General features: G+C 43.8%; 1 protein-coding gene across 1 annotated transcript in view; it reads right to left on the reverse strand.

Annotated features, from left to right (window-relative positions):
* Positions 1-12: 12 nt before the first annotated feature.
* Positions 13-27,410, reverse strand: part of LOC137340552 (uncharacterized) — a 59,312-nt gene continuing 31,914 nt past the window's right edge. The window contains exons 10-18 of the mRNA XM_068003068.1: positions 20,302-20,507; positions 15,644-15,806; positions 14,820-14,969; positions 13,405-13,565; positions 11,578-11,751; positions 9,764-9,905; positions 7,550-7,737; positions 3,890-4,031; positions 13-3,162 (exon numbers count right to left, since the gene is read on the reverse strand). Coding sequence (XP_067859169.1) covers positions 2,987-3,162; positions 3,890-4,031; positions 7,550-7,737; positions 9,764-9,905; positions 11,578-11,751; positions 13,405-13,565; positions 14,820-14,969; positions 15,644-15,806; positions 20,302-20,507 — 1,502 coding nt within the window. The 3' untranslated portion in view covers positions 13-2,986. The remainder of the gene's footprint in view (positions 3,163-3,889; positions 4,032-7,549; positions 7,738-9,763; positions 9,906-11,577; positions 11,752-13,404; positions 13,566-14,819; positions 14,970-15,643; positions 15,807-20,301; positions 20,508-27,410) is intronic.

Raw genomic sequence — 27,410 nt, forward strand, 5'->3', positions numbered from 1 at the left:
AAAAGATTCCAGTTGATGTGCAATATCATTTTTTAATGCTTATATTTACATGCATAATTTTAAATACTTAAACAAGACACCACTTTATACTTAGAACTACTAGTCAATGTCCTGTGGGAGTCAAAACCAAGCATAGTCTTCGAGTGAAGCAGGGTTGAGGTGGATAATTTGACCAGGGTGCTTCAGTCTACATTTTAAAGTCATGCATTCTGTGCCGCCATCAGCATTGGAAACCAATTAGAGCGCCAACAACAGGCGTCACAAAGGGGTTACATACAAACCTGACGGGTGGGCGCGGACATACAGAACTCCATGGGCCGATGTCTACATAAGATTTTTCAATGAAAGACCCGACAGATGTACCGTTTTAACAACATACTAGTCGATCTCCTGTAACATCACACACGGGGGAGCTAAGACCAAGGGTAGGCTTCGGGTGAAGCCGAGGTTCGTAGGAGCAGGGCGTGCAGACATAATGTGCTCCCCATTTTAACGTCATGCATTCTGTCCTTATTTTGTATGATTTTATGTGATAATTTAGGTGTACAGCAGCAATTTGGGAAGCGGAGAATTGGCTGGAGCTCAGGGGTTTCTCTGCAGCAAAGGCTGAGGAGCTGGGAGACGCCAAACTGAGGTGCTACAGAGGTGGTAGGGAGTAATTACATTGCTACAATTGCTACGCCAATCGTAAACAATTTTACAACACCAAGTTATAGTCCAACAATTTTATTTTAAAATCCACAAGCTTTGGGAGGCTTCCTCCTTCCTCAGGTGAATGTGGAAATGAAATCCTCAAACCTATCGCATTTATAAATCACAGAACAATGCCTGGTGATTACAGATAGTCTTTTCAACTGCCCGTTGCTACGCCAATCGTAGCAATTTATAAAGCTGACAACAGGAAGTAAGGTTTTGAAGATGGGAAGAATTGATGGGCAAAAGATTTTTAATACATTATACAGATAGAGATGTACAGAACTAGAAAAATCACATACACTATAAAATAAATGTTTGATCATTAGCACTAGACAGTGGGGACTACTAAACTGACATTATGGAAGCAAGTTTAACGCTGAAGATAAATGGCTGGCAATATACACCATAACAAAATGGGTGCAAGTGGTGTCCCTTATCTTTAGCACAGCTTCTTGTGCTGGGAATCCATATTGGGAATTTGGGCACATTCAACTCAGAGCCCCATAATTTTCTATCCATTACCGTTAATGGATGGCAATTCCTGGGCCCACAAATCGGGCATGTGCCCAAATTTCCAATATGGGCTCCCAGCGCGTGCCTGGAATACTAAAGGTTAAGATTTACCCACGAGGTCCACAATGGGTTTGCACCACGATATTAGACTGCATTACGATGCTGCCATTTAGTGCAGTTAAAATCACAGTATTTCTCAAATTAGAAGTGCAGCTTCGAATTTCTGATTGTGTAAAATTAGGCATGTATTCTTCATAATGCGCACAGAATCACAGAGTATGGAAGGAGGCCATTTGGCCCATCACACCTGTGCTGGCTCTTTGTAAGAGCTACCCACCTAGTCCCACTCCCCTGCTCTTTGCTCATAGCCCTGCAATTTTTCTCTCAATAAAACTATCATAGGAGGTAACTATAGAACAGTTCTACAACACCGAAGTGTGCTGTTCATTTGCAATCAAAGTAAGCTTAAAGATAACTATGTGTAATTCAGTGATCAAGAAACACAAAATGCTAGTGCTCTACCCTCTGGATGCCCATATCCAACCCTGACTGAATTATATCAAAGTGGTGAAAATACACAGTAGCTTCATCAGCATTAGAACAGAGAAAGGTCAGCCCTCCCCAGCATTTTCCGTTCGTATTTCAACCTTGACTGATCTTTGATCAGGGATGAAGTTTCTGATCTCTCCACAATTATCAGGTGAATCACTGAACAGAGCCTGAATGACCAGCAATCTGGAGGGATAATGACAGCAGAATTATACAGTGGAATTTCCCACTCCGTGGGGGGGATAGCAGATCGACAGGAGTTACACTGTCGGACTCCTTGACCACAGAGTGGAATTGAGAGAAAATATAGGCGCACTCTCTAATGGGGGGAGTGGCTCAGGAGGATGCAAAGGGGATAAAATAAATTTTGGGGGGGTGGGGGGAAAGAAAAGTTCTTTGATTGCATGCGCTGTAAGAAATTGCAGCATCTTTCTTGTGAGGGTACACCTGACTGTCGTTCAATTTTTTGTTCAATATCTTTATAACACGCTCAGAGTGTGAAACAGCACACAGAAACAAGCATTGACAGGATATATAATTAAGCTGTATCCACTTGCACCTCCTCTGGACCCATCTTTTGTTTCTTCACACGTTTCATTATCACCCCCTTTTTGCCTTGCACCATCATCCCTTTCATCAATGCCCTCCACCCCATCACGGACCTCTTCCCTTTGTTCTTTTCCTGCCCCCCTCCCCATTTTCCCTAGCTCTGTTTAATCTCTAACATCTTCCACTTCTGATGAAGGGTCATCGGCCTGAAACATTAACTCTCTTTCTCTCTCCACAGATGCTGCCGGACCTGCTGAGTGTTTCCAGCATTTACTGTTTTTATTTCAGAATTCCAGCATCCGCAGTATTTTGCTTTTTTTTAATATATATATATATAGAATGAATCATATATATATATAGAATGAATGTTTCCTCGATGTGAAGATTGATAGATACTGAGCTGTCAGGGTTGCCAACTCTGGTTGTACGTATTCCTGGAGGTTTCATCACATCAGCTCCTGCCTCCAACAGCCCTGACCAGTCAAACCGCTTTTTGTTCCCCCCATTTTCCAATATTTCTATAACTAATAAACAAAAATGTTCAATGAATATGAAAAAAACGTCATTTTTTAATGCCCCTATGATTTGTTCTCCCAGGAGTTGCTCGCAGCAGGAAATTAATCTTCAATTGCTGGAGACCCCAGGGCAACCCTGGAGGGTTGGCAACCCTCTGTGTTTGTTAGCAGAGTACGGCACACACTTGGTGAGGCTTTGGGCATAGAGTAAGGCCGACACACGGGGTGAGATCCAAGGAGGCTCCCGGCACAGCATGGAAGGCAAATCTCTGCATCAGTGTTGTAAAGAACAGAAAGAGCTCCATCCTGGCTAGGCTTTCCCCAATGCAAATCCGTCGCCCTTTGAAATACAGAAGGAAATAAATTCAGAAAGAGTTCCAGCACCGTGCTCTGCGAAGTGGCGAATCCATTTTCAAGTGACATTTTAAAACTTTATACAGTCACCAATAAAATCAGCTGAGACTGTGTTTACTTATAAATCTTGATTCCCTAGTCGATTCAAGGCATAACCAAATTCAAGCCTTTTTAACTTACTTAAAAGTTCAATTACAACATGAATTTTAAATTTTTTTACAATTACTTCAGCGTATTTAATTAAATTTTCAGCTACAACTTGTGAATAGTTGGAATTATTCCAACCTTGGTGTGAAAGTGTAATGGCTGCCATTTGTGTTTCCTGTGGGACGTGATCCTCCAATCTGATTAGGTCCAGCTAACCACATGATCAATAATATCATGTGATTAACTCAGAGCGAATCAGAAAGCAAGTTGAAACCCTCTGTTGATACACTGAGGCATTCACACCGACACCATTTTTAATTATATATTAGACATAAAGGACAATTCAAACTTAATTTTAGAGATTGTTGATGAAACCTGAAGCCTAAGCGATCATATTTCCCTAATAGTGTATTGAATTACTTTATTTTATTTTTAAAAATAACCTAGGAAAATAATTGGCAATGGAATGTCCACTAACCGATGCAAATAAAGCAATGTGTCCAGCTCTAGATAAATTATGACGATATAAAAAACGGTTTTATTAAAATAATCTATTCAGTTGATACCTGCAGAGAAAGGCATGAAGGCATCTCTCTTCACAAACTTCCCCTCCGCATCCAGAAAGTGAGATGGGTTGAACTCATTTGGTTTCTCCCACTGAGTTTTATCGTACAGCACCGAGGATAGCAATGGAATCACCTGCATGCCCTTTAAATCAAAAAAAAAACCCCAACGTTGTGAAAATCTCACCCATAGCTGTTAGGCTTATTCCTGCCGGAAGCAACAGGCACAATAAGAAGCAGAGAAAACATTCAATTGGCAGTTGCACAAACACTGCAATGAAGCAACTTATGCAGCTGTAGGCTGCATCACTGGGGTAAATTGTCCTCTTCACTGCCTAGGTGCCAATCTGGCAGAAACGGATTACCCGCCTGTTAGAGAAGCCACCCCATTGGAAATATCTTTTGAATTCACAAGTACTTAAGATGAGGAAGGCCATTCTGTCCATCTTAGTTCATTCATCAAGGAAGACCCCAAGTCCCCAAATTGTAGCTTCCTATTGTATCTTCAATGATTCCAGGATTTTTGCCTGCACTATTCTATCTAAGAGTTCATTCCATGTATTGAGTGAAGAATAACTTCCTAATATCAGTCTTAAATTTACTAGTTGTGTCCCCTTGTCCTACTCTCACACTTTAATTTAAAGTAATATTCCAGATTTACCTTTTCCATTCCCTTAACTATCTTTTGTACTTCTCTACGATCACTTCTCAGGCACCTGCCTTCCAGGCTAAAAAGCCCGAGCTCCAGTCTTTCCTCATAACACAGACTTTCAACACTGGAGCTCAGTTTTTCAGGACTTCTCAGCACTGCCCCCGATGCTTGAATGTCTCCCTTGTTTCTGTCCCTTGCACCCAGAACCAGACACAGAGGGCTCGATTTTCGGACGTCCGAGACGGCGGGTTCGTGGCGGGGGGGGGCTCCGAAAATCGGGGATTCCCGGGGAGGGTCCGGAGCCCGGCTCCAACCTGCCCACTTCCGGATTCCTCAGTGACGCGCTTTGATGCGCGCGCAGCTCCCCCCCCCATACGGGACTCCTGCCGGCAATTAAAGCAGTCGGGATCCCACTTAAACCAATTAATTAGATAGTTCAGGTCCTTTGCAGACCTGATTTGTAGGATATTTTAGGAGGGGTGGGATTTTCAGCTCAACTGAGCGTGTCTCCCCTACTGGGGGAAACACTCCCAGTTGAAATGGACGTGTTGCAGCCACCAGCTTGTAGCAGCTGCAAAGGTCCATTTGACAGGTGTGGGGGGAGACCCTCACTCATTGCAGGAGGTCACTCTGTCACATTGGACAAAGTTTGGCCTCCACCACCCTCCTCCTAACAATAAAATTCACAAACTTGCAACCTCAACCCCGGTGTGCAGACACATGTACCTACGTTGCGGACCCCCTCAAACGTACATCTTCCGGACGGGGGCCGCCATAGCTGCAGTCATGACCTCCTCGGAGGACGAACAGCATCACCAGCCTCGCCGACCATGCCGTCCACCTCTGACACATGGAGCTCCACAACACAGTGCTCTGACATATCCACCTGCACAGCAGGAGGGAGGGCAACTGCAGAGAGAGATGCGTCGCAGAAGGCACTACCCTCGCCACAGGGTCTACAGACCGAGGCTCAGCTTCCTGGACCTCTCTGAGGAGCAGTGCACACGGAGGCTCAGTGTCACTCGACATGTAGTCGTGGACCTCTGCAGCCTCCTTCATGCTGTGATGTGGAGATGCCGGTGATGGACTGGGGTGTACAAATGTAAGGAATCTTACAACACTAGGTTATAGTCCAACAGTTTTATTTGAAAATCACAAGCTTTCGGAGGCTTTCTCCTTCGTCAGGTGAGCGACACTCACCTGACGAAGGAGAAAGCCTCCGAAAGCTTGTGATTTTTAAATAAAACTGTTGGACTATAACCTGGAGTTGTAAGATTCCTTCATGCTGAGCTGCTCCCGGCTGGCTCGAGCACCACATTCTTACCTGTCACTGTCAAAGTCACCACTGCCCTCAACACTCAACAACTTCTCCTCCGCATCCTTCCAGGGTGCCACCAGGGACATCGCCGACATCTCTCAGTCGTCTGCACAAAAAAGCCCTGCAAACACACCTACACCCACTCTGCAGTGACACAATGGGTGGCATCAGTTGTGGGTCTTCATGGTGATCCTCAGGAAAGGGCATTATTGAACAAACCAGACAAGATTTGCAAAGACGTGGCAGTAGTGGTGACAATATAATATGTAATGTGAGTTGATCAGAAATCAAATATAAGTAAAAACCATGACAAACCCTCAAACACCCTTGTGCATCTCCTTCATGCTCACGACACGTTTGCCTTACGCTTCCTACTGCACATATGTGATGCATGCCCTGTGGCTGCAGCACAGGTAGCGGTTGATTGAGGCTGACCGTGAAAGAGATGCATGAGAGGGTGAGTATGAGACGGAGCCATGAGATTGTATGAAGATTGGATTGAGTGGTAGTGGTGGGATGAGTACTGGTGAGGTGAGTAAGTGCAGGTAAGATGAGGATGAGCTTTGAGTGGGTGTGAGGAGTGATGTGATATAGTGGTGTTGGCAGTGCAGAAGGAGATGTGGGGTGGGGGCAGTGATGTGGCAGACGGAGTGTAGGGGAAAGAGTAAGTGTACTCACTTCGGCTGACCTACTTAGGTCATTGAAGCGCCTCCTGCACTGTATGCAGCTGCGTGGTATGTTGGTGGTGCTGGTGACCTCCTCTGCCACCTCGAGCCAGCCCTTCTTGGTGGCAGAGGCAGGCCACTTCATCCCGTCCGCCGGGGAGAAGATCTCTGTCCTCTCCCTCCTCCTCACCCCATCCAGTAGGACCTGGAGTGAGGCATCATTAAACCTGGGAGCAGCCTTCCCCCTGGGCTGCTTCATGCTGTAATTTTGGCTCCTTTCTGCAGCATCAGTCAGTGGAGGACTGCCCCTTTAAATAGGGCTCCTCCAGCCGACAGCCGATGATGTGGGTGCGCAGTCCGCCCTCTGCGCAGCTTTCCAGCGCGAAACCCAGAAGCCAAGGTAAGTGGCTTCAATTAGGCTGTGATCCCGTGGGGAGCACCCCGAATTCACTGGGCGGGTTACCCACGCGCCCAGTCAACCCCCCGCTGCCAACCCGCCTCCCTCCTAAAATCGAGCCCAGAAACTCAAGGTGAGGTCTGACCAGTGCTCTGTAGTTTAATGTTAATCATGACCTCCTCTAACTTATATTCCACTGTATGTAGTTCAATATTCTACTGACTTTGTTCATTGCGACTGTACATTCAGCGTTGAGTCCATTAAGATTCCTAGGTCTGTAAACAGCCTAACCTATTTCAGCACCAATAAATATGATTCAAGTTGATTAATGTAGGACAACTCGAACAAGCAAAATTTGGCATCATGTGTTAAATCCTAGACATACAAAGACATAGTTGATATATTTTCTTTGTTGATTATACATATTGTGACTGTGCTTTTTTTAGCTAATGATTCTTATTTTAATGTGTCCCAAAGATGAAATTTCCAATCTTAATAGGGGCTTGGCTTCAGGCACACATTAATCATCCCTACATGTGGAAGTTTGGAATTAGCAGTTGAAAGATATTAGAAATTACTCATGAAGCATAGAACTGAAACATTATTTTGAAATCTTATTTGAAGACTTTACCTTCGGAATGAAAAACCCTCTGAAGTGGGTATCCACGGTCGTTGCATGTGGAATATTCATTGGGATGATGTTAGCAAATCTTTGGATCTCATGCAACACTGCATCAGTGTATGGCATTCCTCTCCGATCTTCCATTCTGGGCGGTCTCTCTGTTCCAATAACTCTTTCAATTTCCTCATGAACGCTTCCTTAAGGGGAAAAATACTTCAGTTTCTACAATATTTCCATTCATGAAAGAACACAGCAACTTCAGTACGTCTTTTTACTGGCTAACCTGTTCATTAAGAGGGAGTTGGTCAAGAATATAAATTTAAAATTTCCTAATTCACATCTGTTTCTGCAAGGCCTCTACTGACGTGAACTTATCAATGAATGTTGCATTTATTTATTTAATTTGCTGTATTCTTTCAAGATTGGAAATATTTGATTGTTGATTAACTCCTGTTTAAAAACAACCATGAAAATTATTATTGAAATGAATATAGACTTCATTCAAAATGTTGCAGTTATGAAATGCTGTTGTTTGAACAATGAAGACAGGAATAAAAGATTGAAGAGGGATTAAATTTGAAGATCTCATCATGATGATCGCATATGTATGAAAAAAAGTTAAGAATAATTATGTCTAACTTGAATCCTTGCTGTGCCAAAGATAAATTGGGCTCTTGGGCTACTAATTAGTTTCCTCGTTCCTTCCTGTAGCAAAGACTCACATCGATCTTCAGACTTTTTGCTTGGCTGAAAAAAAACTAGTATTCAGCTAATCAAGGAACAATTTTTGGAAGTCGTTTCCAACTCTGAAGTGAACAGTTATGCCCGGGATGAAGAGAATAGGCAGAGTAAAATGTTAGAAACGACAAGTTAGGTTAAATTAAATAGAGAGAAATTAAAGTTAAACTTTAAAGTTAGGACGCGGAACAAGACAAGAGGATGGAGGAAAAGGGACAACGGAGTGAACAGAATTAACCTGTCCAAAATGTTTTATTATATTTACAAATAAGTGCTTTTCAATTCAAGGATAATACTATAGCAGTAAAACTCTTGCTGACATTTGGATTGCTGTATTAATCCACTATTAGTGTCAGTCTCAGTGTGACAGTACGTGAGCTAATAGCTCCTGGGGTGAGAGGGTTGTCCTACGAGGAGAGATTGAGTAGGATGGACCTATACTCTCTGGAGTTTAGAAGAATGAGAGGTGATCTCATTGAAACATATAAGATTCTGAGAGGGCTTGACCGGGTAGATGCTGAGAGGCTGCTTCCCTTGGCTGGAGAGTCTAGAACTTGGGAGCACAGTTTCAGGATAAAGGGTCGGCCTTTTAGGACTGAGATGAGGAGTAATTTCTTCACACAGAGGGTTGTGAATCTTTGGAATTCTGTACCCCAGAGAGCAGTGGATGCTCAGCCGTTGAGTATATTCAAGGCTGAGATCGATAGATTTTTGGAATCTAAGGGATTCAAGGGATATGGGGATCAGGCGGGAAAGTGGAGTTGAGGTAGAAGATCAGTCATGATCTTACTGAATGACGGAGCAGGCTCGAGGGGCTGTATGGCCTACTCCTGCTCCTATTTCTTATGTTCTTATGGGAGCTTTCATTTTTCTATTCCTGCGGGCAGCCTAAGAGTTATTTGAAAAAATGCTGGAAATTTTGAACTTAAAACACAATAATCAATTGTACTTTTTATATAGCACCTTTCATAGCCTTCCAATGGACTTCACAGCCAATGGGAGAGTAATCATTGTTGCAATGTAGAGAAGCATGGTAGCAAATTTGTATACAGCAAGGTCCCACAAGCATCAATGAGATAAATGACCAGTTAATCTATTTTTTTAGCGATGTTGCTTAAGGGATAAATATTGGTCAGGACTCCAGGAGAACTCCCTGCTTTTCTTTGAATAGTGTCATGGGATGTTTTACATTCACCTGAGAGGGCAGACGGGGCCTCGGTTTAACGTCTCATCTGGAAGACGGCACATCTGGTAGTGCAGCACTCCCTTCAGTGCTGCACTGAAGTGTCAGCCTAGATTATGTGCTCAAGTCCCATTAATTAGAACTATTAATTAAGTTGTGATATTGGCCCATTCCTTAATGTAAATAATTATACCTCATCTTGCAATTGTTTTACAATTTTGAAATGCCATGTATGAACTTTTTCAAAGTTATATCCTACTCAGGTAAATGCATTGATAATTAAATTTTTAAAAAACCCTTACTCTGAATCTCTGGGTACTTCATCATCAGCAGAATAGCCCAGCGCAGTGTGGAAGAGGAAGTATCTGTCCCAGCTGCAAACAAGTTTGTTACTGAAGTCACCAAGTTGTTGTCATGGAAATAGGAATCTGAGTTCTTTGATTCCTTGAAAATAAAAATACACAACATGAAATTCATTTAATTTGGAAGCATCAGAGTCAGCCTTGTGTATAAGAAAGCCTGGAATGAGAAAAGGCGATTATGCTTATCTAGGCTGCTCTATAAGAGACCAAAGACACTTTCCCACCTAGTCAGCAATTCATAGTGGTAGGTTGGCATAAATGTCCCTCCCTAACCTTTGACCCCACCCTCATAATTTTTGAGCCCATCTGCACAAATATTTACCCTGTTCAATTAATATTCATCATTTTAAAATCTCATTATGAACATTCGATACTCAGCTGAAAGCAAACGGTAAATCACAGAATCATTGAATCATTATGCACAGAAGGAGGCCATTTGGCCCACCGTGCCTGTGCCGGCCCTTTGAACGATCGAGCCAATTAGTCCCACTCCCCCGTTCTTTCCCCATTGCTCTGCAATTTTTTCCCCTTCAAATATTTATCTAATTCAAATCTTTCTTCAAGATAAAAAATCTTGTTAGCAAAGCATAACTAATGCTTGGTATGTAAGTCTGCATTGACAGACTGAGTGGGGTAGGAGTCAATTCCACCACTGATAGAACAACAAGACAATGGGTCATTTTTATGTTGCGTCCAATATCTGCAGGATAATTTAAAAAAGTTAATATAATAGCCAGAACACAATGGATGTGGTGGGCTAGATACATCAGCACCAAATCTGGGCATCCTTCATATTGGATTGCCTTCAAATTGGTTCAAGTACAAAACCTGCCCACATCTCGTGGTGGTTTACTTTAGCTCAGGACCAATTTGGAGGTTGGACTGGACTCAGGCTGAGAGGGCTCTGCAAAAGTCACTGAGGCAATAGAATTGCCCAATTCCAGCTGTTGAATTGGAGAAAAGGCTGGTGCAGTCAGGGTGTTCTGCCTCAGATATCTTTAGTATGCTATGTAAACAGACTGCATGAGAACAAATCTTGGGGGTAAAATTCAACTTGGGCGGGGGACACAAAGTGAACAGTAGTGCATCTGCCACCCGTTAAAAGACCTGTCCAATATTCAGTTTTACTGAAAGCAAAGATAGAAAGATAGACTTGCATTTCTACAGCAACTTTCATGACCTCCGGACGTCCCAAAGCGCTTTACAGCCAATTAAGTACTTTTTGAAGTGTAGTCGCTGTTGTAACGTGGGAAACGCAGCAGCCAATTTGCGCACAGCAAGGTCCCACAAACAGCAATGTGATAATGGCCAGATCATCTGTATTTGTGGTGTTAGTCGAGGGATAAATATTGGCCGGGACACCGGGGAGAACTCCCCTGCTCTTCTTCGGAATAGTGCCAATGGGATCTTTTACGTCGACCTGAGAGGGCAGACGGGGGACCTCGGTTTAACGCTTCATCTGACTTCAATGGAATTGATTACCGGGCGAGGCGTATAACTGGCGGCAGATGCGATACCCGCCCGTTTTTGCATCCGCACCCACATCGAATTTCACCCCCTCCTTGAATTTTTTCTGTCCAGTCAGCAGAGTTTGGATCTTTCTGCAACATCTAACTGGACTATCCAGCAGCCATTGCACAATTCCACATGCCTAGTCTAAAGGTGCTGTCTGGTTACAGTGATATAATGTCCATTGTTGAACACAGCTTATACTGAGGATGCTTTTTAAAAAAAATCAAAAAGCATTAGGGTACCTCTTGCTGTTTTACCAAGAAAGCATCGATTAAGCTCCCTATATCATTCACGTTCAGAGTTTTCTGATGTTCTTTGTAGAAATTGAGGATAAGCCGAACCATCTGTGTTCTATTTTCAAAGATCTTCTTGTGAGTTCCAGGCAGAAACCCAAGGAAAGGAAAAGCATTGTACATCTGTGGAATATAGAACATGTTCAGTTCCTCAGAGATGATCAAACGAATGTAACATTGCATGTAACAGAGAATGAACATGGATACGTTTAAGGGGAAGCTAGATAAGTACACGTGGGAGAAAGGAATAGAAGGTTATGTTGATAGGTTGAGATGAAATGTGAGGTGGGAGGAAGCTCGTGTGGAGCATAAACACCAGCATAGACCAGTTGGGCAGAATGGCCTGTTTCTGTGCTGTAAATTCTATGTACTATTTATCTAAGACACACTTTAAATGCATTTTTTTTAAACCTGTGAGTTTTTCCAAATAATTGATCTTAAATTACCCCTTAGGGTGCTAAATTCGACGGTGTAGTGCCCGTTGTTTCAGCGTTAGGCGGCATCTCGAACACCCAAGATGGTGTCTTGCCGGCTTTTTGTAAGAGCAATCCAGTTAGTCCCATTCCCCCGCTCTTTCCCCGTAGCCCGGCAAATTTTTTCTCTTCAAATATTTATCCAATTCCTTTTTGAAAGCCCCGATTGAATCTGCATCCACCACCCTTTCAGGCAGCGCATTCCAGATCATAACTACTCGCTGCGTAAAAAAGTTTTTCCTCATGTCGCCTCTGGTTCTTTTGCCAATCACCTTAAATCTGTGTCCTCTGGTTCTCGGCCCTTCCGCCAATGGGAACAATTTCTCTTTATTTACTTTATCTAAACCTGTCATGATTTTAAACACTTCTATCAAATCTCCTCTCAACCTTCTCTGCTCTAAGGAGAACAATCCCAGCTTCTCCAGTCTGTCCACGTAACTGAAGTCCCTCATCCCTGGAACCATTAAAGTAAATCTTTTCTGTACCCTCTCTAAGGCCATCACATCCTTTCTAAAGTGCGGTGCCCAGAATTGGACACAATACTCCAGTTGTGGCCGAACCAGTGTTTTATAAAGGTTCAACATAGCTTCCTTGCTTTTGTACTCTATGCCTCTATTTATAAAGCCCAGCATCCCGTATGCTTTTTTAACCCCTTTCTCAACCTGTCCTGCCACCTTCATAGATTTGTGCACATATACCCCCAGGTCTCTCTGTTCCTGCACTTCCTTTAGAATTGCACCCTTTAATTTATATTACCTCTCTTCGTTCTTCCTGCCAAAATGTATCACTTAATGGTTGCAGAATATAGTTTGAGTTGTGGCATTTTTCTCAACATCATGCAGCACATTTTATTTTGCATGTTTATTTGTTTCACCTGAGACATTCTCAAGGGCAATTAGGGATGGGCAATAAATGCTGGCCTCGCCAGCGACGCCCACATCCCGTGAACGAATAAAAAAAAAACATACCCATTTTGGATTGTAATGAGTTTCCTAATTGAACTAGTTCAAGCCCCAAGGCATGAGTCAAAAGGAGGGGATAACACGAGCACACAGGTGTGGAAGGCAGTAAAGACCGGGCTGAATCTCAAGAAGAGGACAAAGAAAAATCAGAAATTTATCTGGAAAAAAGTTTTATCAATGTAACAATATTTATTTTTAGCTTATGTACTGGAAACGTTTAAATAATGCCTGGCCCAGGAAGTTTGAAGTTTACTTGCACCTATCAACAGTATGAAGGTTAATTTTGCCATTCTAAATATTTAAACATTAATCTGAATTCTATTATAACATTGGACAGATACCTGGACTCTAGAAGTTCCAAGTAGATTAAAATTTTCACGTATCAGCTTTGTTATAGTAAGAAATATTTTGTCCTCATAGTCAAACCGTTCTCCAAAAACTATAGAGCAGATAATGTTGGCCATGGCAGAGGTGACAGTAACAGTTGTATCAAAGGGCTGGCCTGCCAACAAAAACATATCAACGTGCAATTTAACGTTAGTCTGAAAACAGAATGGAGATACATTTTAATTCCTTCAGATATTTTAGATTGTTATATCTTCAGTTCCTATGATGACCCGGTGATTGTTTCTGAGTCACACAGATCAGGAAGATCCCACATTTTGGTTTGCAATGAACTTTGCCAGAACAGCAGAAGAAAGAAAGAACTTGCATTTAAACTGCGCCTTTCACGACCTCAGGACGTCCCAAAGCCATTTACAACCAATGAAGTGCTTTTTCAAGTGTAGTCACAGTTGTAATGCAGGGAATGCGGCAGCCAATTTCTGCACAGCAAGATCCCACAAACAGCAATGACCAGATCATCTGTTTTCGTGATGTTGCTTGAGGGATAAATATTGGCCAGGACACCGGGAAGAACTTTTTTTTTATTCGTTCTTGGGATGTGGGCGTCGCTGGCGAGGCCAACATTTATTGCCCATCCCTAATTGCCCCTTGAGAAGGTGGTGGTGAGCCGCCTTCTTGAACCGCTGCAGTCCGTGTGGTGAAGGTTCTCCCACAGTGCTGTTAGGAAGGGAGTTCCAGGATTTTGACCCAGCGACGATGAAGGAACGGCGATATATTTCCAAGTCGGGATGGTGTGTGACTTGGAGGGGAACGTGCAGGTGGTGTTGTTCCCATGTGCCTGCTGCCCTTGTCCTTCTAGGTGGTAGAGGTCACGGGTTTGGGAGGTGCTGTCGAAGAAGCCTTGGCGAGTTGCTGCAGTGCATCCTGTGGATGGTACACCCTGCAGCCACTGTGCGCCGGTGGTGAAGGGAGTGAATGTTTAGGGTGGTGGATGGGGTGCCAATGAAGCGGGCTGCTTTGTCCTGCCCTACTCTTCTTCGAATAGTGCGATGGGCAACATAACTGGCTGCGGCAACCCTAGGTAAGGGAAGGGAAAATCAGCCAGGATTCCCGCTCCTGATCACCTTACAGTGGTCGCTGTGGGAAGTGCACATGAGTAGATGTAGGGTGAACACAGGATCAGGCTTGGAGATGGTGATGAGCTGATCACGTACTTCAGTCTACTATCCAGAATCCTAGAAAGACTGTAAGGCAATAGGTTCATCCACCGGGCAGACACTCCAGTGGCCAGAATATTCAAAATATGAAATAAAACCTGAAATAAAAAACAGAACTGCAAAAGGCACTTAAGCAAGTTGGACACTAACATATCAACCAGAACAAAATTACAGAATTAAATAAAAACTCTAACCTTGGTGAGATTCTATTACTTGCACCAGGAATTTAGCTTCCTCTGTAATTTTGTCTTCAATTGTCTTCTTGCCCATTCCAAAATTACGTAGGCTCATTAAAGCAAATCTTCGCATCTGTTTCCATGACTCCCCATGTCCAAAAGAAATACCTAGAACGCACATCAAATGGAAAATAACTTTCTTTGTTTCCAGTGCTTGCAGGAACTAAGTGGGGAGTATTGGGTTTCTCGTATACTAATTGCACCCTTCATTTATTTGAATGGTTTCAGTCTAGTTGCCCTGGTGTAGTAATTTACACAGAATTATAAAGAATTTACAACACAGAAACAAGCCTTTCGACCCAACAGATCTCTGCCGGTGTTCATGCTCCACACAAGCCTCCTCCCACCCCTCTTTATCTAACCTTATCAGCATGTCCTTCTATTCCTTTCTCCCTCATGTGTTTATCTAGCTTCCCCTTAAATGCATCTATGCTGTTCACCTCAACTACTCCTTGTGGGGACGAGTTCCACATTCTCACCACTCTCTGGGTAAAGAAGTTTCTCCTGAATTCCTTATTGGATTTATTAGTGACTATCTTATATTTATGGCCCCTAGTTTTGGTCTCCCCCACAGGTGGAAACATCTTTTTACAATGAATATGACTTCGCTCTGTGCTATCAGCCTCACAGTAACTGGCTCACTGCTCTAGCATTTCTTGGTGGAGCCTAAGCTCATCCTTGTAACTGGCTAGCCAAATCTGTAATTGAAATATCTTCTTCATTTCATTAATAAATAAACGTAATATCAGTGATTCATAAGAAAGAGGAGAGCTGCATATTACCATATCCATCTGCCTGCATTTCTAACACTGGGATCTTTGCTCTCTCTGCAAATTCGTCCGCACGGTCTACGAGAGCTTCTTTCACCGTTTCGTACCCCGTGAGCACCACCACTTTTTCCAGTCCCAGTTGAATGGTAAACACAGACCCATACTTCTCTGATAACTGAAAATGAATAAGAAAAATTCCATCAATGCAATTATGTTCATAAAAAAAGAAGGTGGGGGGGGGGGGGGCGGGTGAAATTAGACACGGGCGGGGACCCAAAACAGGCGGTATCGCATCAGTCGCCCGTTAGAGGTCCCGCCTCATATACAGTTCCGTTGACTTCAATAGAACGGAATATCAGGTGCATCATATAACGGGCTGCCAATCCATGTCCGATTTCACCCCTGGGTTTTCTGTTGATTCAGAAGGTTCCAGCAACATGTTACTAAGCTTTCTAGAAAGGGCAGAAAGTTACAAAGAAGTTGTGAAGAACTTTTGAAGCAGTTCTGCACCAACAGAAAGTGTTAAGAGTACAAGTTCTGTCATTAAGGAACGATAAGTTGAATCGAACACATGGAAAACTTGTAAAGTGTGTCACAGCTGTTAATTAATAGCTTAAGGCCAGAGAGTACTATAACAGTGTACAGTACAGGGAGTTAGCATTCTTGCAAGGTTAGTTAAGGTAGGGCAAGAAGGTAATGACCGAAGAAAGAAGACAATGACCACAGACAGCACCAACAACCATAGATGAGACTCATCAAGGGCTCTCTCAGAAGAGAAGCTGAGCAGAGGAGGACAATGCTACAGTGGCATAAAAAGAGGATATTTTAAATTCCTATTTCAAAAGAATAGCTGAACGCTGAAACTTGTCAGTGACACACTGAGTATGAACTTGCTAAGCTGTACTGAAATCTTGCACAGTGAATATAGCTCTGCAATGTTATCATTAAACAAAACGCAGCTAAGGCTGAGAAATTTGCTACACTTGTTAGTCTTGTGTCTATGATGGACTAGTCCATGTCAATTAATACGTTGTAATTTCCTACATTGTAGTAATTTCCTACATTACAACAGTGACCATACTTCAAAAGTACTTCATTGGCTGTAAAGCACTTTGGGACACCCTAGGGTCGTGATAGGCGCTATATAAATGCAAGCCATTCTTTCTTTAATAATATAGAACAAAGTACACATTGTAATTTTCATTGGGTAACCTCATGATCGTGTTCATTGCGTTAGCATAGATTTTGCTACATAAGGTACTGCACTTCTGTGTTTATTGTGTCTGAAGTGTCAGCCTTGGCTCAGGGGGTAGCACTCTCACCCCTCAGTCAGAAGGTTGTGGGTTCAAACCCCCACTCCAGAAACTTGAGCACATAATCCAGGCTGACACTTCAGATCAGCACTGAGGGAATGCTGCACTGCTGGAGGTGCTGGGAGAAAAATTGGTTAAGGGCCCATTCTGGGCGATGGTAGCGCGAAGCGCTAACAGCCCACGCCCGACGGACCCTGGGCAGGCAAGACGCAAGTTTGGTCCCAAGGGAGGCGCTTACCTGCAATCAACATTCCGTTACAGGCCTTGCATGCGGAATGAATGCAATTTGCACTTTCCACCACCAGAGGGAGCTCCATCTCTTAAAGGGTAGAAATCTCTTAAAGGTAGCTGGTACCTGTTATTTGCTGAAAATAACAGTCTACTGTTTGCATGGAGTCTGGACAGAGATCAGACATCACACACGTAAAACACAGATCCCATCCCTATGGTTACACACTGATGAGTTATGTTAAAACATTGAATAAAGGTTGCACATTACTAAATTCCACATCCTCCAATCTGCCGATCTGAGTTGGTACCAGGCCTGTGAAAGCACATGCACCAAGGTTCTCTGCTGATGCACATAGTAGACCTTGGGTGCAAGAGGTGGACAGAAGGAGGGACATCCTATATCCACAGGGGGGTGGGGCAAGAGGCCCTCCAGACATATACTCAAAAGACAGTGGGAGGCAGCGGGGGATGAAGTCAATGCCAGGCGCACAGCATCATGAACATGGATGCAGTGCAGGAAGAAGTTCAAAGCTTTGACATGAGTGGGCAAGGTGAGTGAGGTCAACTGTCAAGTGGTGTCTCCTACCAACTGCACCACACACTACACCCCCATCACCCACTTACCAATAAACTCTTTCCATCAGTACTCAACTCTTCCAATCAGATGCTTCCTCTCACCCTTACACATTACCACTGTTTCAAGCCACCCACCCACAACTCACAAGCCACACACACTGGCAGCTACTCAACCATGACAGGCACATTACCCAGGCACACGCCTCGCTTTCTTGCAGGAGAAGGTGGCACATATCAAGAGGCAGCAAGTGCAGTGGCATTTAGCCCCTCGAGCCTGTTCCACCATTCAATGAGATCATGGTGGACCTGTGACCTAACTCCATATACCCACCGTAGCCTTGGTTCACAGAAATCTATCAATCTCAGATATAACATTCACAAGTGAGCTAGCATCAACTGCCGTCTGCACAAGAGCGTTCCAAACATCTCCCACCCTTTGCGTGTAGAAGCATTTCCTCACTTCACTCCTGCACGTCCTAAATGTTAGGCTATGTCCTGCGTCCTAGTATTGAAGTCTAGGAGTCATACCTAGCACAAAGGAAGATGGTAGTGGTTGTTGGAGGCCAATCATCTCAGCCCCAGGGCATTGCTGCAGGAGTTCCTCTAGGCCCAACCATCTTCAGCTGCTTCATCAATGACCTTCCCTCCATCATAAGGTAAGAAATGGGGATGTTCGCTGATGATTGCACAGTGTTCAGTTCCATTTGCAACCTCTCAAATAACGAAGCAGTCCGAGCCTGCGTGCAGCAAGACCTGGACAACATCCAGGCTTGGGCTCATAAGTGGCAAGTAACATTCGCGCCAGACAAGTGCCAGGCAATGACCATCTCCAACAAGAGAGAGTCTAACCACCTCCTCTTGACATTCAACAGCATTACCATCGCCGAATCCCCCACCATCAACATCCTGGGGGTCACCATTGACCAGAAACTTAACTGGACCAGCCATATAAATACTGTGGCAACAGGAGCAGGTCAGAGGCTGGGTATTCTGTGGTGAGTGACTCACCTCCTGACTTCCCAAAGCCTTTCCACCATCTACAAGGCACAAGTCAGGAGTGTGATGGAATACTCTCCACTTGCCTGGATGAGTGCAGCTCCAACAGCACTCAAGGAGCTTGACACCATCCAAGATAAAGCAGCCCGCTTGATTGGCACCCCATCCACCACCCTAAACATTCACTCCCTTCACCACCGGCACACTGTGGCTGCAGTGTGTACCATCCACAGGATGCGCTGCAGCAACTCGCCAAGGCTTCTTCGACAGTACCTCCCAAACTCGCGACCTCTATCACCTAGAAGGACAAGGGCAGCAGCCACATGGGAACAACACCACCTGCACGTTCCCCTCCAAGTCACACACCATCCCGACTTGGAAATATATCGCCGTTCCTTCATCGTTGCTGGGTCAAAATCCTGGAACTCCCTTCCTAACTGCACTGTGGGAGAACCTTCACCCCATGGACTGCAGCGGTTCAAGAAGGCGGCTCACCACCACCTTCTCAAGGGCAATTAGGGATAGGCAATAAATGCCAGCCTCGCCAGCGACTCCCACATCCCATGAACGAATTTTTAAAAATGGTTACAAATGTCTCAGTAGCCAGAAGCAATAATCCAGCAACTAACCTGTAAATCCTGCATGGTCCCTTTAAATAGCGCCGGTGGGGGGTCCTCCAGGCACTCTAAGACACGTTCGGATGGTCAGGGTTAAGACTGTGCGTTGAGTTGAGCGTTAAATCCCAAAATGGGGTCTATCACTTTAAATCAGCGTTGCACACTGATTGAAGCCATTTTCTCCCTACTTTTCATGATTCCAGCGTTCGTTATCTGCGCCTACGCTAACTCCTACACCAAGATGGCGTCTGGCGCACGTCACGCAGGAAACGTGCATGTGCATCCAAGACGCCATCTTGGATATCGGAGAGGCCATGTAGCGCGAAACAACGGGCGCTACACGGCCCAATTTAGTGCCCGCTGTCTTTTGGACTTGGATGAGATGTTAAACCAAGGCCCTGTCTGCCCTCTCAGGTGGATGTAAAAGATTCCACATACTCGATGGGCTGAATGGCTTACTCTTGTTTCTGTGAGAAATCTACCTCCAAAGCTTTACTTCTAAACTCTAAGCCAGAAAGTTCTCCACTCTTTGTGGTGTGCTTGTACTTTGTGTCATCAGAAAGTCTGAGTACCAGAAGTGAGACTTTGGAACACCACTCCCCCGCACTCCTGTACTTATCGAAACTATAAATTTACCCACAGCCTAATATCATCCTCCACAGACTTTAATGTGTTTTTGATTGACAAAAATAACTAAGAGTTAATAATAGAGAATGAGTTCACTTTATTCAGCATGCCGCCAGATAAGGAAATATTGTCCTCTCATTACCATCTACCTTACAACCGTCACACTGATCCAAGCCTGCCATGTAAAGCCCCAACCATACAAGATCGCTCAGTATAGACATGACAGTCTGTTTCTTTCATAGCCTTTCGTCCCATGACTTTCTCAAGTACATTGACACAATCGAACTTAACCAAGATAACCTTATATCACCTCCATCAGGCTCCTGGAGAGCATTTTCAGGTCTAGGATGTGCAGGTTCCCGATCAAAGGCAGAGGAGCTGGACCGGGGGGAAGCTTGAAAGCAGCTGATGGTTTGTACCCAGTATAAAAATACATCAGACAGAATACAGCAAAAAGTAAAAAGAGGACTAATGTGGCCACGTCAGTAGCAAACAAGCTCAGGAAAGACATGATTTATTAATTATACTTTCATTCAAAGAATCAAAAAGAAAACCCTTGGGCATAAGGAAAGAAGTAGTCGGACCATTCGCTACAAATGATCCTTGAAAACTGAGGTAAAAGTTGCTACACTTGAATAGATAATAAATGTAAATAAGGATGCACAAGTTTTTAAGCAAATATTAACATCTAGTCCAAAATGACTAACTCTCACCTTTGGAACCCATTATTACTACAGACCAGCAACTCCCTCCATCGACTCACCAATGGGCTTTTGCGTTGGCTGCTCTGTGTGGGTGCCTTTTTCAATTCCAGGTTATGTAGAATGCAGCAGACCGTGACTATTCTCGAAACCTTGGGTGGGTTACACTGAACTACTGATCTTTGTGGGACCTTGCTGTGCGCCAATCGGCTACCGCGTTTCCTACATTACAACAGTGACGTCACTTCAAGAAGTACTTCATTTGGGATGTCCTGAGGTCATGAAAGGCACTATGTAAATGCAAGCTCTTTCTTTCTTTCCGAGGCATCGGAATCACTGCTTAGCATGAGTATGGTGTTCTGGATTATGTATCCAATGGAGCCATGCGCCTCATTTTACCTGTGCTCCACTGGTGTCCGGGGATACCAAAGAGGGGTTATGAGCGCAGGCGGTAACAGGTATCCTTGGTTTCCCAGTATCCCACCCTTGATCTGCTGGGTGTCAGCAAATGATCAAGGCGTGGTAGACTACGGTAATATTCATGCATCATGACTGCTGCCAGGGAAGTGGGCGTTCACTTGTGGTATCACACACAAACTGGATATTGATGGTGTAAGTGCCCTTGCAGTTCATGTACGGAGCACATAGGGCTGTATGCATGCCATTAATGACACCCTGGACCTTTGGGAATCCTGGAATTCTAAAAAAAAAGTCTTTGGGCTCTCACCTGTTGGGCTCCATTGCTCAAGATGTAAATGATGTCATCGTTTGTTCCTGTAAACAAACGCATCAATGACCTGCTTGATGCAGCAATTCATTGCAGATTGATGAGGTTACTGATGCCCCCAGTGGTGTCTTGGAAAAAACCTCACCGCAGCTGCCACTGTCAGTGGTGAGCTTACCCTGGAGATGGATTCAAAGTCTTCCTGCAACTCTGTTGCTGTGCAACTCTGTCACTGTCTCCCTCGAGCAGCCTCTGAGGGTATTGCTTCTCAGTAAAGTCAAGACCAACATAATCAGGTGACAGCGGGTGGGACGCCCCTTCCTACGATATTGCCTAACTCCCCTCACGTCCGAAAGTTCTTCCTTATTCTCCTTCTCCACTTCCAAATACCACAAGTACAAGTGGATCCCAAAAGTGGCATCCATTGTCTAATGGGAATGGTGGAAACAGAAATATAGCCACTCCAAAGCAGCCCTCTAAATCTTCTGGTCCCAGAAAGTGCAGGGCAACCATAGGTGAGAAAACTTTAAATTGCTAAATGTTAAGTATATCAACAAATTCTGCAAAACAGATTGTTGCTGGCTGGATCTTTATACACCTTTGGCTTTTAGGTGCAGTCTAGCAACTTCTAACGCCCTGTTTATATGGACATTCTTAACCTGACCCACGCCCAACTTGAAGTAAGGACAATGGCACAGAAGGCATAATTTCTGCGTGGTATTTTAATACCTCCAACTGACCCACAAGCAATGCTCTGCACCCCCCCCCCTCCCCATTTCAGTCCCAGAAATGCCCATCACATGCAAAGCAAACAGAGAGACCTGGTATTATGCGTCACCGCCCCTTCCTCCCCCACCGAATGCCCCAGAAGTTGGTGCACACGGGCATTAGGCTGAGGAAGATGAACTTCCAGGTGGGGCAATGGAGATGAAAACCCAGGAATCAATTAAGCAACATCTGGATGGGGATCTGAATGGCTATTCTGGATGGATGGACTAAGGTGGACAGAACAGCCTTTAGAGAGACAAAAGACTTGCATTAGTTTAGCAGCCAATGAAGTGCGGGGTTCATAACCGCTTTAACAAAAGACATTTGAAGGAAAGGGTTAACTGTACCCCTTTTAAACAAAGATATTCGAAATCCTGCAAACATAGTAATGTAGTAAACTTTGTTCTCGCAAATCCTGTTTTCCCTCACTGATGCTGATGTCTTTGGAAAAGTATGAGTTTCGGGATCAAGGTCATTGTACTGCAGATAGATATCTAAGATTATTAAATAAATAAGCTAGATGGATCATATGAGCTTCAAGGCTTCAGATCGGGAAAGCAATGATAGGTGTGAAAAGGCATTGGGCCTCTCATTGCTATCTGGTAATCTGTTCAAAGAACTGGGATTTGTAAAACATCAAATAGTATTGCATCCAGCATCTGGTCAAATGGTATAAGGAATGGATTTGAAGCCACTGAAGCAATCAAAATTGGAGACGTCAGGACTATTAAGAATGCCTGTGCGCAGAAACGAAAGGGACTATCTCTACATGAAAGGCCATAAACAGAGACAGTAAAGGGGCCTTTTACATTCCATGGTTCAGGCACATGGTCTTTTCTCCATCAAAAGGGTCTCCGGTCACATGATCAAAGCCTAAACTGTCAATCATTGAGGTATGTTAATGATTGAGGCATAGCAACAGGGAGTGATTGGACAAAAAGAGTGACACTCCCCAATCCTGCTTCCTATTGGTAAAAAACAATATAAAAAGACCTGGCAGTCACAGGGAACGCACACTGCAGTTGAACATCACATAAGAAGAAGAGGACCTCCAAGACCGAAGAGCTGATCAACCTTCAGGCACGATGAGCAAAAGCCTTGGTTTAAAGGTTGCGTGTGTATTAATGATTTGCCCGATGTGTGTATGAATTGTTAAGTCATAACATTGCAAATTATTAAGTGTATAGCAGGATTTTATAAAGGAAAGTCATTTGTATGGCTTGATTTTACTTCATGAATGCTCGTACGAATGATAACATCATTAAATAATTACTTTTGATTAACGAAACTACTGTGAGTGAGGGTGACTTTCTTTGCTTGACTATTAGTCCAGTGTCCAAGAATCACAGGAAATAAGGAATTCCCTACAGAAATACTTTTGAAGTGTAGTCACTGTTGCAATGTAGGAAACATTACAACAGTGATGTTTATTTTTATCTATTTTGTGATCTCATAAATAGGGTAGAGTTACCCCTATAATAAAAAATAATGCAAATTTATAGAATAAAGTACATTTCCAGCCTGTAAGGGAACATCAGACAAGTTTACTAAGAATAACCCTTCCAAATCTCTGTTCAAAAACTCTCCAAAAGTTGCTGCCATTACAAATTACAAGCTACAAAAGTTCGTATAAGGCAATCTTGCAGATTCAAAGGAAGACAGACAAACATTAATTGACTCCATCTGTTTAGGTTAGATTACATATTAAGTTCACAGATGATCAATGTGTAATACAAGTCATGTTTACTTGGAAAAATTCCCGATCTGGAAGATTACGATCAGTGCAAATATTACAAACTTTAACTCTGATATTTTCTTACAATTGATCATATTCTTAATTCTGTATCGCAGGAGGAATCCTATCCTATTCAAAAAGTTTTTAAAAATGAGCTTACCTCAGCCACCCTTTCAGGCAGTGCATGCAGGATCATAACAACTCGCTGCGTTAAAAAAAAGTCTCCTCATCTCCCCTCTGGCTATTTTTCCATGTGAAGTGCTGCTTCATCCTGCCTATGTATTTTCTATAATGATACTGATAACTACTGCAGCTCATTGTACCTGTGCCTGACAGCCTTTTGCAGCTGTCATACAAGTATCATGAGCCAGGGTTGAAGAAGATATCCTTGGTCTTCTATGAGCCTGTCTTTCACTCTTCTTTGTGGATCAAATAATGGGGACATAGTGGATTGCCTTAAAAAAAATTCTATGCAACAGATTGCAAAATCCCCCACATATGTAGATGGAGGGAGGGGTGACCAACACTGGACAAATCGTGGGTGTGAAGTAACAAAGCACATAGGAACATAGAAAATAGGAGCAGGAGTAGGCCGTTCAACCCTTCAAGCCTGCTCCACCATTCAATATGATCATGGCTGATCCTCTATCTCAATACCATATTCCCGCTCTCTCCCCATGCCCCTTGATGCCTTCTGTGTCTAGAAATCTATCTAGCTCCTTCTTAAATATATTCAGTGACTTGGCCTCCACAGCCTTCTGTGGTGGAGAATTCCACAGGTTCACCACCCTCTGAGTGAAGAAATTTCCCCTCATTTCAGTCCTAAATGTACTACCCCGTATCCTGAGACTGTGACCCCTCGTTCTGGACCCCCCAGCCAAGGGAAACATCTTCCCTGCATCCAGTCTGTCTAGCCGTCAGAATTTTATACATTTCAATGAGATCCCCTCTCATTCTTCTAAATTCTTGTGAATACAGGGCTTGTCAACCCAATCTCTCCTCATATGACAGACCTGCTGTCTCAGGAATCAGTCTGATGAATCTTCGCTGCACTCCCTCTATGGCAACTATATCCTTTCTTATATAAGGATGACGAAACGGATTCTTTTACCCTTCAGTCTGGTTCAGCAAACACTGAGTCGAATACACCTTCAGAGTTAAACAGAGGCTTTTATTCTGCGCAGGACTGAGTCTTATTGCCTCGACAGTGACTCCCACCAGAGTCTGTCGAGTTCAACAGAGCAAGCAAAGTTACAGACAAAGGGTTACATTCTTATACAGTTTTAGCAAGAACATTAGCATGACTGACAATCATCAGGGCCAATCATAAGCGGTACACGTACACATACATTTCACAATCCTGCCTTAGTTAAAAAGCACGGGCTAAGTTACAGAAAACGACTAAAGGCTGTATCCTTATCTCTAACCCACAGAATGTTCCTTCAGCGTGACTCCCTCCAGTTTTACTGCCACCTCCCTAATGATTAATGGCCTCCAGGTGCTTATCAGCCACAGAGGCCTATTCTTTAAGAAACTTTCAAATAACCCCCTTGTACATTCCTCCAGTCGCCTCTCCGACTGTTTCAAGTTGCACAGTCTTCCAGTGATTAGCTCTACTGCACCCAGCAGCTGCATCCTAATCTATTGAGTCCTCCTGTGCCTAACAGGAGGTGTAAATAGAGAACTAAGCACGTTAACTCTGCAAAGATGTGGAGATGCCGGTGATGGACTGGGGTTGACAATTGTAAACAATTTTACAACACCAAGTTATAGTCCAACAAATTTATTTTAAATCCCACAAGCTTTCGGAGGCTTCCTCCTTCCACACCGTTCACCTGAGGAAGGAGGAAGCCTCCGAAAGCTTGTGGAATTTAAAATAAATTTGTTGGACTATAACCTGGTGTAGTAAAATCGTTTACAATAACTCTGCAAAGACTGAGACCCATTGTTCTACTCTCAGCATGTGGCAATACAGTGGTCGTGAGCTATTTAGCAAGCGGTAATGTCAGCATTCTTTTAGGGTCCCTAAGCATAAGGATTCTCAAGGAGACCAAAACTGCACACAATACTCCAGGTGTGGTCTCACCAAGGGCCTGTAGAGCTGGAGATATTTACTTCCAAGCTTGATTGGTAGTAAGATTTTTTTCTTACAGCAATCGATGTCAGTGATGCTCCGGTTATCATGTTTATACCATTGGCCTCTGCTCTTCACTGCTGGGTTATTGATAACGACAGAGCCATGAATTCAGGCATCGTTACACCACCTGTTGCTCTTTTATTCAGAGAAGATGGTGATTAATAAAGGGGAGGAATGGTCACATCAGCCTTTCCCTCAGACCCCTGGTCATTAACACAAAGTCGACGTGCCATTTGGAGGGCACAAAATTTTCCACCTGCAATTCTATCTGAGTTTATTTTTAAACAAGAGTGTTCAAATTAAAAAGAGCTGTTTTTCAGCTTCTAATCATTTTTGCTTTTTATATAACAAACCTTACTGTTGGACTGGCCTTTTTTAAATTTGGTTAAAGGATTCCTTTTATCTTTTGTTGATACAATAGGCCTTTTTTAGCTGGTCAGGTTATAACTTGTTATCCCAATCTCGATTGTTCGACCCCTCCGCTGCCTCTGATTTGTCACACTGCTTGTCTGACACCCAGTACTGGATGATCAGAAATTTCCTCCAACTAAATATTGGGAAGGCCGAAGCCGTTGTCTCCAGACCCTGTCACAAACTGCGTTCCCTAGCGACCGACTCCATCCCTCTGCCTGGCCACTGTCTGAGGCTGAACCAGACCGTTTGAAACCTTGGTGTCCTTTTTGACTCCGAGATGAACTTCCGACCCTATATCCGCACCATCACCAGGACCACCCGTTCCCACCTCCATAACATTGTCCGTCTCCGCCCCTGCCTCAGCTCATCTGCTGCTAAAACCCTCATCCATGCCTTTGTTACCTCTAGATTTGATTATTCCAATGTTCTCCTGGCCAGCCTCCCATCTTCCACCCTCCGTAAACTTGAGCTCATCCAAAACTTTGCTGCCCGTATCCTAACTCGTACCAAGTCCCGTTCATCCATCACCCCAGTGCTCGCTGACCTACATTGACTCCCGGTCCGGCAAAGCCTCAATTAAATAATTCGCATCCTTGTTTTCAAATCCCTCCCCATCTCTGTAATCTCCTCCAGCCCTACAACCCTCCGAGATCTCTGCACTCTTCGAATTCTGGCCTCTTGCGCATCCCCAATTTTAGCCACTCCACCACTGGCGGCCGTGCCTTCAGCTGCCTGGATCCCAAGCTCTGAAATTCCCTCCCTAAACCTCTCCACCTTTCCACCTCTCTCTCCTCCTTTGACTCTCCTTAAAACTTACCTCTTTGACCAAGCTTTTGGTCATCTGTCCTAATATCTCCTTATATGGCTCGGTGTCAAATTTTGTTTGATAATCGCTCCTGTGAAGCACCTTGCGATATTTTACCACGTTAAAGGCGCTATA

Source organism: Heptranchias perlo, chromosome 22, assembly GCF_035084215.1.
Source record: "Heptranchias perlo isolate sHepPer1 chromosome 22, sHepPer1.hap1, whole genome shotgun sequence".
In the NCBI taxonomy this organism is placed as follows: Eukaryota; Metazoa; Chordata; class Chondrichthyes; order Hexanchiformes; family Hexanchidae; genus Heptranchias; species Heptranchias perlo.